Raw genomic sequence first — 13,715 nt, forward strand, 5'->3', positions numbered from 1 at the left:
TTTGCCTTCGTTTTGCTCTACCCCGACCACATGCATCTGAACAGGGGAAACCATGAGGACCACATCATGAACCTCAGGTAACAGAATAGATCATGTTAACAAAAAATTGGGTAAAACTAATAGTCCTCACTGTACAGTAAATCCCTGTTTGATTTGTTACATTACAAATTACAAACAAGTTTTCCTGCATACATTTCTAGCACAAAAAATCTGAATTTCACAAGAAGTCAGCTTCTATTTATTTATTTATTTATTTATTTAATTTTACACATGGTTTTTACTGAAGGGATTTTGCAAGATTCTTCTCACTTCACAATTCAGAAAGTACTACAAAAATGTGTTTTCCATAACATTTTGTCAAACAAAGTATAATAAAGTATATTGTCAATAATACATATTTTCATTTTCAGACAAATGATGTATGAAAATCACCTTAAAAAAATAGATATTAATAAAACTGTGAAGTCTTTTAAGTTTATTTCTCAGTTCAAAAAAACTCTCAAAACCCTTTTGGGTTTTTTGAGAAAAATATGTATAATAACATATGTATTGTAATTAAAATCAATAGACACAATTGGAAAACATGCATTTTGGAGTTTTTTTTTTTACATTTAGACTTTAAAAACATTGTCTGAAATGCCAAAAAGCCATAAAAATGGACAGATTCATGAAAAAAAAAATATTTGCCTGTAGTGTCTCTCCTTAACTATTAAGCTCTTCTGTGCTCACTACATCATTGCAGTTTTATAAAGAAATTTCTAATTGTGGGGAAAACAAAATCTGGAATACAATGCAAAATACTTTTTTTTTTTTTTTTTTTTGCTTCTGAAAAAATCTACTTTGTATTTCTTAGTGAATGTATGTTTTTGCAGATATGGATTCACCAGAGAAGTCATGCAGAAGTACAAGGTAAATAGGTTTAGGTTTTATGATTGATGTTTTATGTAAATTTTTTTGTAGTAATCAGGGTGCCTGCAGGGTCTTAAATAAAAAAAAATAATAATTTAATTATTTTATTAATATATAATTTTATTAATAATCAATATGGTTGAATTATCTTCATTTCGTCCTTACAATAAATTTATTTCGCCCTGTATTTATGCATAAATTAGTATTGTACAAAAAAGTTTGTTTATTCTAGCTTTTAAAACTTATCCTTTTTAAAAAGAAAAGTTATGCTCATAAAAGAAATATATGTATATAACTACATTGCTTGTTTTTACACTTTATTTAAAAAATGTGGCCAACAAATAACTAAATGTTAACTTTATTGGGGCAAGTAAAAACAATTAGGTTCTACTGGCCATAAGTAAAATTTTCTTAGCATTTTGCCCTTTCAAAGTCTGAAATTTCATTCATAATGGTCTTAAAAAGTCTTAAATTTGATGTGATTAAACCTGCAGAAACCCTGAATATTGCTTCGGTTTCTTTGGACAAATGTTTATTTGTAAATGTAAAGAAAAGTTTTGTGCCATTAAAACTTACCAATATATTGATTAACCTTCCTGAAGTTTAATGTTATTTATATTGCAGTTTGTTTTTTAATACTTTGTCCTAAAAAATGTAAACAATAAAGTATATTGTTTAACAGTGTTTAATTAATAAAGGTTTTCTGTTTTAGACATTGCTGCCTCCTACTGGACATCTAGGGCAATGTTTACTATATTTTTCTGTTTTGTCAATAGACTCATGGCAGGGAAATCCTGCAGCTCCTTCAGGATGTGTTCAGTCTTCTTCCTGTTGCAACTGTAATAGACAACAAAGTGCTTATTGTTCATGGTGGCATATCGGACAAAACTGATCTGGACTTTCTGAGCACTGTTGAAAGGCATAAAGTAGGCATTTTTTATCTTCTGTTGGATTTATAGTCTTTGTTTTTACTTTAAAAGTTACCTAAATTTTTCTTTATTTTGATTTGTAGATTTGTTTATTTAGGAAAAAGCATAAAGTGTAGAGTGTTTATTTTTTATTGATTTGAAGTAATTTATTGCTTAAATGTATTTAAATGTATTGAATTTATATATTTATTCTAAATTAATTTGTTCATATTTTTTATAATTGATTGATTTCTTTTAACCATTTAAATATTTTTTATTTATTTCAGATTTATTGTTTATATACATTGCCATTTAATATATTCTATTTGTAAATATAATAATTTATTATTTATTTTATATTTATTGACATGGACATTCTGAAGACTTTTAAAATGCATCAAGTAGTATACATTTTTTTCAACTTTTTATTTAATTTGCTTCAATGTCTTGGATATATTTGTTTTATTCATCTATAATCTATTTGTTTATTTTTTTATTAATTAAATGCATTTGTTTTAATTAATTATGAATTATATTTAATTATTTCTTTTATAAACTTTAGATTAATTGTTTTTTTATTTATTTATTTATTTGCATTTGGCTTTATATGTTATATTATTATTTGAAAAGTATAAGTGTATTTATTTATTTATTTATTTTCTGAGTACTGCTGACAGCCAAGTTGTTCTACCTTTAAGCAAAAATTCTATTTAAGTTTATAATTTAAGTGTAATTAAATTAGATTTATTTATTTATTTGATATTGATTTTCATATTGCATAAACTAATATTTAAAATTTGTTATTTGTTTATTTAAATTAGTTAGTAAAATTCTATCGCATAATGTAAAAACCCTACTCTGTGTCTCACACATGCACATGTTGTTGTCAGGTGAAGTCAGCTCTGCGTTTGCCGAAGCGCAGCACTGATCATCTGACGGTGCGCTCGTGCAGTCGCAGCAGCAGCAGAAACAGGGGCAGAAACAGCAGATCCTCAAGCCGACACTCGTCCCGCAGCAGAAGGAAGAAGCTCAGCAAGCAGGGCAGCCGCTCCTCCTCTTCCTCATCCTCCTCATCCTCCTCTTCCTCCATGTGTTCGCCACGGGTCTCAGCCAAAAACACTCCACGCCGCCCTCCACCGAGCCCCACAGACATGCTCCAAGTGCCCTTTCTGGACTCATTCGTGTCCTTGGAGCCACCAGAGCTGCCCAGAGAAGAGCTGGAGTGGCAGCAGGTCAGTTGTTGTCTTTCCAGTGAATGTGCGATGTGAGTTTGTGACGAATTTTAGATGTAAAACAGTTTTTCTGCTTTGGTCTCCATTTGGTATAATAGCCAAGTATATACAGTATGACTATTGAAGAAGTTTCAGAAGTGTGCATTTTTTTTTCAGATCCATACATTTTTGTAATTTTTAATTAATTCATTTATTTCAAAATTTATTACATTTATCTACTGTACATTAAGTGCAAAATTATTCATACCCTTAGCACGTTCTGACTTAAAGTAAATTTATTTATTTTTTAACGGAAATGACACCGCTTCTTCCAAAAGATAATGATGTACACGAGGCATCAATGTGGAAAAAATTAAATATTTTTCTGTAAAATTAAATTAAATATTTTTCTTTATTTACTTTTGAACAAAAAGTAGCTGTCAGAATTTGCTAAGGGTATGAATAATTTCAGGTTTGACTATTTATGTTTAGTTTAGTTTATCATTTATTTATTTGTTATTATTTTATTTCTTTTTTTTAATAGCTGCTTTCATTTTGATTGTTTGTTACTTATTTGTGTATTTAACAGTTTTCAAACTAAATGGTTTTAATATAGTTATTGTATATTATTTATGGTGGTTTTTAATTGGATTGTTTAATAAATAAATGATAATAAATGTTAAAAACCTTTGGGTCCTGGTAATGTCCTGTAGTATTTAGTTTGTACTCCAAATTAATATTATTCTAGTTATGCAGATTTGATTTTCATTTTAAATTAATTCAGTTTCACAAGTTTAGAATTCTATTTATTTATTCATAATCTATTTATAATTATATTTTTAATTAAATAAATGTATTTGTTTAAATTATTAATTTAATGTAATTATTTCATACTTTTCACTTTTCCAAAGTAGATTTTTTAAATTGTTTTATTTGTATTTTTTCCTTTTTTTATTTAATATTTTTATTTGGAAATTATAATACCATGTAACATATACATCTGCAAGAACATACATTAGTAACTAAGAAATATGAATCGTATATTTTCAGTGGCAAAAAAGAATTTTATTTTAAAGTATTTTGCATTGCATACCAGAGATTCCCCCCCACAATTTACAATTTATTTATAAAACTGCAATGATTTATTTATTAGAATATTTTTTAATTGATTGAATTTCTATTGATATATTTTTATTTTATTTCTTTTTTTTAATAATTGCTTTTATTTTTTATTGTTTCTAACTTATTTGTTTATTTATTGGTTTTTAAACTAAATTGTTTTATTTAAATTAATTTATAATTTCCCAAATGATGTTTAGCAGAGCAAAGAAATTTTCACAGTATGTTTGATAATATTTTTTCATCTGGAGAAAGTCTTATTTGTTTTATTTTGGGTAGAATAAAAGCAGTTTTTATTTTTTTAAAGAAATCCATTGTTGAAATTTTTAGCCCCTGTAAGCTTTTCTGTATCAGCTTTGCCTAAATACTCTAACCTTCTTAGTTAACCTAATTAACCTTGTTAAGCCTTTAAATGTCACTTTAAAAGAAGTAGTAAAATATTATTTACTGTCATCATGACAAAGATAAAAGAAATCAGTTATTAGAAATGAGTTATTAAAACAACTGTAATAATAAATGTTTAAAGCGTTTGAGTAAAGTCCTATAATACCTCTACAGTCCAAACTGTATGTGTTATATCCAAATACGTGTTTGATGCAGGTTGTGGATATCCTGTGGAGTGACCCTAAACATCAGAATGGCTGCAGTCCCAATTCTTTTCGCGGTGGAGGCTGTTACTTCGGGCCAGACGTGACACAGACACTGCTGCAGAAACACGGCCTCTGTCTGCTCATCAGATCACACGAATGCAAACAGGAGGGCTATGAGCTTTGCCACAATGGACAGGTGAACACACAAACCTCCAACTGTCCCAAACGTGATCCATTCTGTCACTCTATTATTACATTACATTTAGATTTTAATTTAGTACAGTACAGGTAAGTTTAAGAGAATTGTCACAGTTAAAACAATAGTTGACGCCAATATTATTTTTTACTGTTTTTATTTTAATTTTGTTTTATTATTTTTTATTGTTAATTAATAAAATGTATTTTTTTATTATTTACTTTTTTGTAACTTTTTAAAAACTTTTTTTAAATTGATATTTTTATTTATATTCAATGTTTTTTTATTTTTTTTATTTAATTTATTTATTAAGTCTAATTTTTCATTTATATTTATCTTTCTGTTAAATTGTTTTGTTTTATTTTATTATGTGTTGAATTTGTACATTTACTTATTCTTAATTAATTTATTTTTGACACTTGTAATTAATCACGGTTATTTGTTTTAGTTATTGTTTTAATTTTTTTTTTTTTTACCTTTATTGTTCAATACATTTTTCCATTGACTTTTTTGTACTGTCAATATTTTTGTATTTTATATTTTTATTTGGAAATTATATTTGTTTATTAATTTATGAGTATTTAAAAAAATTTAAAATGAAATTAAAAAAGCTATGTTTGAAGAATGTTGGAAACCTGTAGCCATTAGCATTAACTTGAATAGTAAGAAAAAATATATACTATGAAAGACAATGCTACCAGTTTTCATAATTGTTTACTAGTCCAATATAGCCGTAATAGAAATATAGAAGAAGAAATCAAACAGGGTGATGCGGTGGCGCAGTAGGTAGTGCTGTCGCCTCCCAGCAAGAAGGTAGCTGCTTCGAGCCTTGGCTGGGTCAGTTGGCATTTCTGTGTGGAGTTTGAATGTTCTTCCCGCGTTCGCGTGGGTTTCCTCCGGGTGCTCCGGTTTCCCCCACAGTCCAAAGACATGCGGTACAGGTGAATTGGGTAGGCTAAATTGACCGTAGTGTTTGAGTGTGAATGAGTGTGCATGGATGTTTCCCAGAGATGGGTTGCAACTGGAAGGGCATCCACTGCATAAAACATATGCTGGATATATAACATTTGCTGGTGGCGACCCCAGATTAATAAAGGGACTAAGCCGAAAAGAAAATGAATAAATGAATGAAATCAAACAGGAAGAAATATAGAACAAATAATAAACGGGTTTGGCCACAAAAGTTCAGTTTTATGAGGTCTTTTCTTTTATGAAGTATTTTCTTCTTTTATCCAAGGTTATCACTATATTCTCTGCATCAAACTACTATGAAGAGGGCAGTAACCGTGGGGCTTATGTCAAACTGGGGCCTGAACTTGTCCCTCGCTTCTTCCAGTATCAAGTCAGTCGAAGCACCAGAAAACTCACCCTCCATCAGAGGTACTCGCCACATTTTCAATCACAAATGTATTAAGGGTGTACAATATAAAACAAATTGACAAAAAAAATGCATATATTATTATTTTTCTTTTTTCCTGATAATGATAATTTCACGTCAGTGTTGTTTTGACAGTAATACCCTGTGTTAATAAGTAAATCGCTGAATTATTCATTCAAATTATTTGTTCGGATTGACTGATTCACTTAGAAACCAAGCATGTGAGAAAATTAGGGTATTTTTAGGAATAGATCATGGAGTAATTTTCTTTTTTTTATATTTATTGCATTTTAACTTTACATTCATCTAATACAGAAGTAAAATCAACAATAAAACAAACAAAACAAAAAAGAAATGAAAAAATAAGCTTCTCAGTATTTTACATCAATATTTATGACCTCTCTTATTCATCAGTCATCAAATGTCCAACTTCACCACATTTTAGGAACAGAGTCATTTTCTTAAAGGATTTGTTCAAAAACGGATTCATTCAGAACTTCAGTATTTCTCTGAGACGGACAAATGTTTTGCCCCAAATTTTGTTATGGACTATATTACCACTGGTGAAACTGAAAACAACAACAAAAAAAAACAGACAATACTCTGTGTAAAATGTAATTTGCTCATTATTGATAACTTTTGTTGTAGTGAAAATCAGTATTGGTTAAATGAATAAATGAATGCATTGAAAGAATCACTGAACAAAGCTTGTAACTGTATGTGTGATGGGTAATGAACGTGTTTGTTTTAGGGTTCGAGTAGCTGAAGGTTCTGCACTCAGGGCTCTGAAAGAGAAACTTTATGCTCATCGCTCTGAACTCATGGCTGCCTTTCAACAGTATGACATCAATAACACAGGTTATTATATTATGTTATGTTCTGTTATATTATGTATTATTAATTAGGTTGCTGTTGGTAAGATTTCTGAAGTCACAAATGCTCACCTAAGTAGGATTTAAACTCTATTATTGTGGAATATTATTACAATTTCAAACATCTGTTTTCTATTGTAATGTATTGTAAAGTGTAATATATTCCACTAGTGATCAAGCTGTTAAAAATATTTTTGTGATAACCATGATATATAGAGAAGAAAGGCTACAAAAACAGCATTTATTTAAAACCGAGGATTAATTTTAAATGTAAATTTTAAATATATTTATATTTACTATAATTAATGTTACAAATGTCATATTATAAATATTTTATTGTTACTTTTTTGCATTTTAATGCATTCATGCAGAATGAAATTATGAATAAAAATGAAAAATTTTTATAACTTATCTTATTGAACTCTCTTAAGGACATTTTTAGCAAAGTATCACCAGAATTTTTTTTTTTTTTTATTGAAAATAATTGAAAATAGCCTTTATTGCATTAAATAAAAGTGTACTATCATTATATTATAATATATTATATTATGTTACATTACATTACATTATAGTCTGCACTTGTAATCTAGTAAGCTGAACATGATGTTTACAAATGCATGATGTTGATGTTAAAAAAATGAAAAACTACTGAAAAAGCAGACAAGCACCAGTACATGTTACACCAATATAAAATGTTCTTCTGTCTGTTTGTCTCAGGCCGTATCTCCACTAGTGAGTGGGCACAGGTGGTGGAGTCTGTTCTGCGTTTGGATCTGCCATGGAGAACCCTGCGCCCACGCCTGGCCCGTCTTGGCACAGATGGCAATGTGGAATATGAATCCTGTTTCGAGGACATCAGTCCTGGAGAGCCCATCCCTCCGGTCAGCTTCTTCATTTATATTCATGCTCTTGCTCTTATCTGACTAGGGCCAGGTATTGATTCAGATGTCCTGATTTGATTTCAAATTCACAAGCTCTTTATTCAATTTGATCCAGTTCTTGATTTAATTCCTCAATCGATTATTGATTCAATTCTCAAATCAATTGAGTGACTATAGATTTAATACAAATGCTGCTGATATTTGTAAAAGCTAAAAAAAAGAAGTGTGAACAACAAAAAATTAAATGAATTAAAATAAATTAAAACAGAAGCCACTTCTCTAGACCTCTTTTTCAAGGTCAAATAAGTGCCTTTCCTCACATTTTACACACATGTAGACACACACACACACACACACACACGCATAAGTGCTGGGCAAAGAATAATCACATCTAAAATAAAATATGCTTTGATATAATATGTGCGCTCGTATTATATTTATTATGTATATGTTATATACACATACATAAAAACAAAATTATACAAACAATTTTGTTACATAGATATTTCAATTTATATATAATTTGTGTCATATACATATATATTTATTATCTAAATATATTTAAACATTTATATATCTCAAAAATATGCATGCATTTGTGAATTTATGTATACATAATAAACATACACAGTACACACACATATTTTTATTTTGGATGGGATCAATTTTTGCCCATACACAGAAATATAAAATATTTAAAAATAAATGAATTTAGAAAGTTCTGAAACATATTTAACTTTCTTTTTTACTTTCAATATTCTACATTTAATATTAACGGCACAAAGTGTGTATTATCCCTTAAGCTGCCTGCTCCACCATATGGTTGACCATATTTTGACTGTTTTACATAATGGCAAATACAGACACAGCATTGTTTGTTAACAAAAAATTTAACAAACGTAATCCTGTTGCACAAGTACTCTTGATTATGGTCTTATAGTAAACAAAACAAAAAAAAACAAGAAATTTTTTTAACTATAACACTAAAATCAAGTGAGAATCTGAAATATTTTATGGCATACTTCAAAAAATAATGATGATTTAGTATTTTAAAAATTAAAATTTTGATTATTTGATTATGCTTTTAAATAAATTGGTTTTACACTTGATATTTTCAGGTATTTCATAGTATGTTATAATTCTAGTACCAGAAACTGACATAATACCCACTTGGTGAAGGTTGATATTTTAAAAACTGTGATGTTTTCTGTCAACTTTGGGAGATAAGAAATGCAATCCAAATATTTTTTTCTCAGTAATGCAGTTAAAGGGGTATTCTGGCTGCTGTTGCTTTAAAATATTATAATGTCTCTGAACTGCTTTTATTTTAGATATGACTGACTGTTTACATGAATACCCATTTAACTTTTCATATTTGACCGTTTAAGTTACAATTAGCCACAAAAGTGTGTTAAATTCAGTTGTTTCTGCACAATGTTTCACGTTTGCATCACAGAAAGTCACCTGTCAGTGCTTCTTTTTCTATGCTCTTTCTTTACACACATTCTTTGCTGCTATGAGGTACAGTATATAGGGAACTATGCAGAAAACTATTTCCCCACAAGCTATATAGAAATATCTTGGTTGATTGGCATTATTAAATGCATCACATTATTACACACACAAAAAAAATTTTGAACAACACAATTCCTAAGTTTTTTAGGTACAACTTAATTGTTTTAGGTTCAATCCACTTAAATTTGTAAAAATGATTGTTAACTTAATCGTATTCTTATGGGATAACTTGAAGGAATTTTGTGAAACCCAACAATTTTTACAGTGCATTACATACACTCACTGGCCACTTTATTAGGTATGCCTTTCTAGTACCAGGTTGGACCCGCTTTTGCCTTCAGAACTGCCTTAATTCTTCGTGGCATAGATTCAACAAGGTACTGGAAATATTTATTAGAGATTTTGGTCTATATTGACATGATCGCATCACACAGTTTCTGCAGATTTGTCGGCTGCACATCCATGATGTGAATTTCCTGTTCCACCACATCCCAAAGGTGCTCTATTGGATTGAAGTCTAGTGACTGTTGAGGCCATTTGAGTACAGTGAACTCTTGTCATGTTCGAGAAACCAGTCTGAGATAATGCACGCTTTATAATAATGTAAACCCTACAGATGGCTGTGGATTAAACTCCCAGTAGATAAGCAGTTCCTGAAATACTCAGACCAGCCGGTTTAGCACCAACAACCAAGCCACTCTGAAAGTCACTTAAATCACCTTTCTTCCACATTCTGATGCTCGATTTGAACTGCAGCAGATCGTCTTGACCATGTCTACATGCCTAAATGCATTGGGTTGCTGGCATGTGATTGGCTGATAAGAATTTTGCTTTAACAAGCAGTTAGACAGGTGTACCTAATAAGGTGGCCGGTGAGTGTACGTAATTATATAACCATGTTTCAATACAGAATTTAGAAAAAGAAATCCATTCATGAATTTTGATTATATTGAATAGTCCACTTAAAAAAAATAAATAAATAAATAAAAAAAACATTATTAAAGTTTTTCTACCCAGTCTTATAATTGAGCTTATATCATAATATAATAAAATATACCATATAACCTTTTTTATATGGCATTTGAGACCAATGCAACTTCATTTTTTTAAATTTTATTCTTTGTTTTTAGGTGACCCCGAACTTAGCTGAAACACTTTATAGATATAGAACTGACCTGGAGATCATTTTTAACATCATCGATAAGGATCACTCAGGTTAGCATTATTGTTCAATGAGTTAATAATGCTAATAATCGTTATTTGTTGTTTATAACCATCCATCTGCCTACCACGTGTAGGTCAGATCTCCATCGAGGAGTTTCGTCAGACCTGGAAGCTCTTCAGCTCTCATTTAGGGGTGGCTGTGAATGACCAGACCATAGACGACATGGCTCGAAGCATAGACTTTAACAAAGACGGCAGCATTGATTTTACTGAGTTCCTGGAGGCCTTCAGGGTGGTGCATAAACTGGATGTCAAAGAGCAACAGCAGGGTTAATTCTGGATCACAGACAACACAGATTTACTTTAACTTTAGTTTTTTTAACAACTTTCGGACTCCAAATACATCATTTATACATCATTACACAGGTTTTCATTTCTTTCATAAAGGTAAGTGGTTTCACTCTTTTTTGTGATATAATTAACTGAAGACGGGTTAAAGAAAATGTTCAAATAAATTAAATTAAAAATAAATTAAAAAGTCGGTCACGACTATTGTGTTGCACTGTAATTCACAAGTGCGGTTTAATTGTTTGGCAGTACGTAAGCCCATAATTGTGACTTCACTTTGAGTCATGAGTCACTTCTGTTGTTGATTTTTTTTTCTGATATGAGCTTTGTTCTTGTGTGTGTTTTACAACATAGCATCTATTATTATCAAACCTAAAACGTCAATTCGAGCTTTTGTAAGACAAGATTTCACATTTAAGGCTTAAAAATTGAAGGGAGATTAAAACAGTAAACACACACTCACACACACCCAAAAACATTGACTACTTTGTTTTTCATATTTGGTCTCTGGGATTAAGATTGCGAGTAATGCCACATTTAAATTGGATACTAAACCCACTGTATTACTTTTTTTTTTTTTTTTTTGACACTTACTGACACTTATTATTTAACTGAAAACCATTTTTGTCAATTATCATGCAATATCCCAACTTAGGAAATTCGAAAGGATGGTCTGCTTTAACTCAACATGTAAAAATATCTAATAAATACTGTAAATGTAATCTCTAAATGTTACTGTATTTAACGTCCTAACACACTGTGTATAAATTATTTCAATGTAAATGTATACATGTATCGTATTACTTTGTCTACATTATTGCTATCATTACAAAAAGGAAAAAAGAGGAATAATTGTAAAAAGTAAAGTTAAACAGAAATATGAAAAAACTAAAAATAAATCATTTTAAATAGTGCTGGGATTAATTGCGTCCAAAATAAATGATTGTTTTGAAATAATATACAGTTAGGTCCAGAAATAATTGGACATCTACACAATTCTAACATTTTGGCTGAAGAAAACTGCAGGGGAGGCCCGGCCGAGCACCACCAGGGATGAAACCCAGTGTTTGGTGATGTCTATGCATTCCAAACTTCAGGCTGTAATTGACTGCAAAGGATTTGCAACCAAGTATTAAAAAGTGAAAGTTTGATTTAGGATTATTATTCTGTCCAATAGGGTAAATGCGGAGCTAGTGTTTCTTCCCATACTGATAAACTTTCGGTGAATGATTAATGTGACTTTTTTCCATTTTTTATACGGTTCTTTTTACAGCATCGATGTTTTAAAGTGATTAAAATATAATCAGTTAAACAGACTTTAGCATTCATTTAGTTGTTCAAGTGTTAACCGAGAAGAAAAGCCGTTGCACGCGCCCATCAAGCTCCATTGAATATAGTGGCCTAAAATAAATGTTCATATTTTAAAGACATGGTGGGGAAAAATGTATTTTAATGCAGTGCTTCTTGTACATTCTGAGACCCACTTTATATCAGATATCACACAGGTAGTGGAGATCGCTGATTTTTAAATAAAGCAGATCTTAAACGCACTGATTTTTGTAACAGCATACAGTTCATCTGAAGCATTTGACCCAGATTACTGACAAATTAAAAGTCCTTCTGCATTATTACTTTTGGACCCTGAACAAGTGGGAAGCACATATGCAAACTGTTGTAATTTCTGAAGCGTTCACCTGTTTTGGATGCAAATACCCTCAAATTAAAGCTGACAGTCTGCAGTTAAAGCACATTCGTTTCATTTCAAATCCATCGTGTTGCTGTATAAAGCCAAAAATGATTAAATTGTGTCAATGTCTAAATACTTATAGATCTAACTGTATGTGTGTATATGTATTTATATCTATGCAATACACATACATAGAAACAAAACAATTTTCAGAAAGATATTTAAATTTATATAAAATATTTAATGATATATTAATAATATAATATGTATAATAATAGATAGAAAAATTGTATCATGTGTATATATATATATATATAAAAATATAAATATATATCTATATATATATATATATAGATAGATAGATATATATTTATATATATATATATATTTATTTATATATATATATATATATATATATATATATATATATATATATATATATATATATATATATATATATATATATATATATATATATATATATATATATATATATATATAAATAAATATAAAGAACCCTTTTCTCCAATATATAAATGCATGTGTGTATAATATAAGTACACAAATTTATTATGTCAAAAAAAACTTTTATTTTGGATGCAATTTATTTTTGTCCAGCAATAATTTTAAACTATAATAAGAAACTCAATATAACAATTTTAAAGAATAATGGAATAGTATATCAACAGTACAAAACAACACTTTTCTATATTCACAGAGATAAGTTTGTCGTGTGTGTGTGTGCGTGCGTGCGTGTGTGTTTTCATGTGAAGATAACTTGCCTGACCTTATGTTACTCCCTTTAACACGTAAAAAGCATCATGTTTTGCAGAGGAGTGTCCAGGACGCTTTAAACGCCTGTTACTCTGTCTCATGTCTCCTCCCCTTTCCTCTCTCTTTTTCCTTCATCTGTTTAGGACTCCTCTCTCTAGAGTTC

General features: G+C 29.7%; 1 protein-coding gene across 5 annotated transcripts in view; it reads left to right on the plus strand.

The window, feature by feature from the left end:
- The window catches only part of ppef1 (protein phosphatase, EF-hand calcium binding domain 1), a 27,996-nt gene extending 16,076 nt beyond the window's left edge, over positions 1-11,920 (plus strand). For all 5 annotated transcript variants that reach the window (XM_073915974.1, XM_068224183.2, XM_073915975.1 and 2 more), the window contains 10 exons: positions 1-77; positions 873-909; positions 1,686-1,835; positions 2,708-3,049; positions 4,748-4,933; positions 6,171-6,313; positions 7,063-7,169; positions 7,901-8,064; positions 10,710-10,794; positions 10,878-11,920. The exon at positions 1-77 is cut by the window's left edge and continues 90 nt beyond it. In XM_073915974.1, the coding sequence (XP_073772075.1) occupies positions 1-77; positions 873-909; positions 1,686-1,835; positions 2,708-3,049; positions 4,748-4,933; positions 6,171-6,313; positions 7,063-7,169; positions 7,901-8,064; positions 10,710-10,794; positions 10,878-11,077 (1,491 nt within the window). In that variant the 3' untranslated portion in view covers positions 11,078-11,920. The remainder of the gene's footprint in view (positions 78-872; positions 910-1,685; positions 1,836-2,707; positions 3,050-4,747; positions 4,934-6,170; positions 6,314-7,062; positions 7,170-7,900; positions 8,065-10,709; positions 10,795-10,877) is intronic.
- The last annotated feature ends 1,795 nt before the right edge of the window (positions 11,921-13,715 follow it).

The sequence above is a fragment of the Danio rerio genome, chromosome 11 (assembly GCF_049306965.1).
Source record: "Danio rerio strain Tuebingen ecotype United States chromosome 11, GRCz12tu, whole genome shotgun sequence".
Taxonomy (NCBI): domain Eukaryota; kingdom Metazoa; phylum Chordata; class Actinopteri; order Cypriniformes; family Danionidae; genus Danio; species Danio rerio.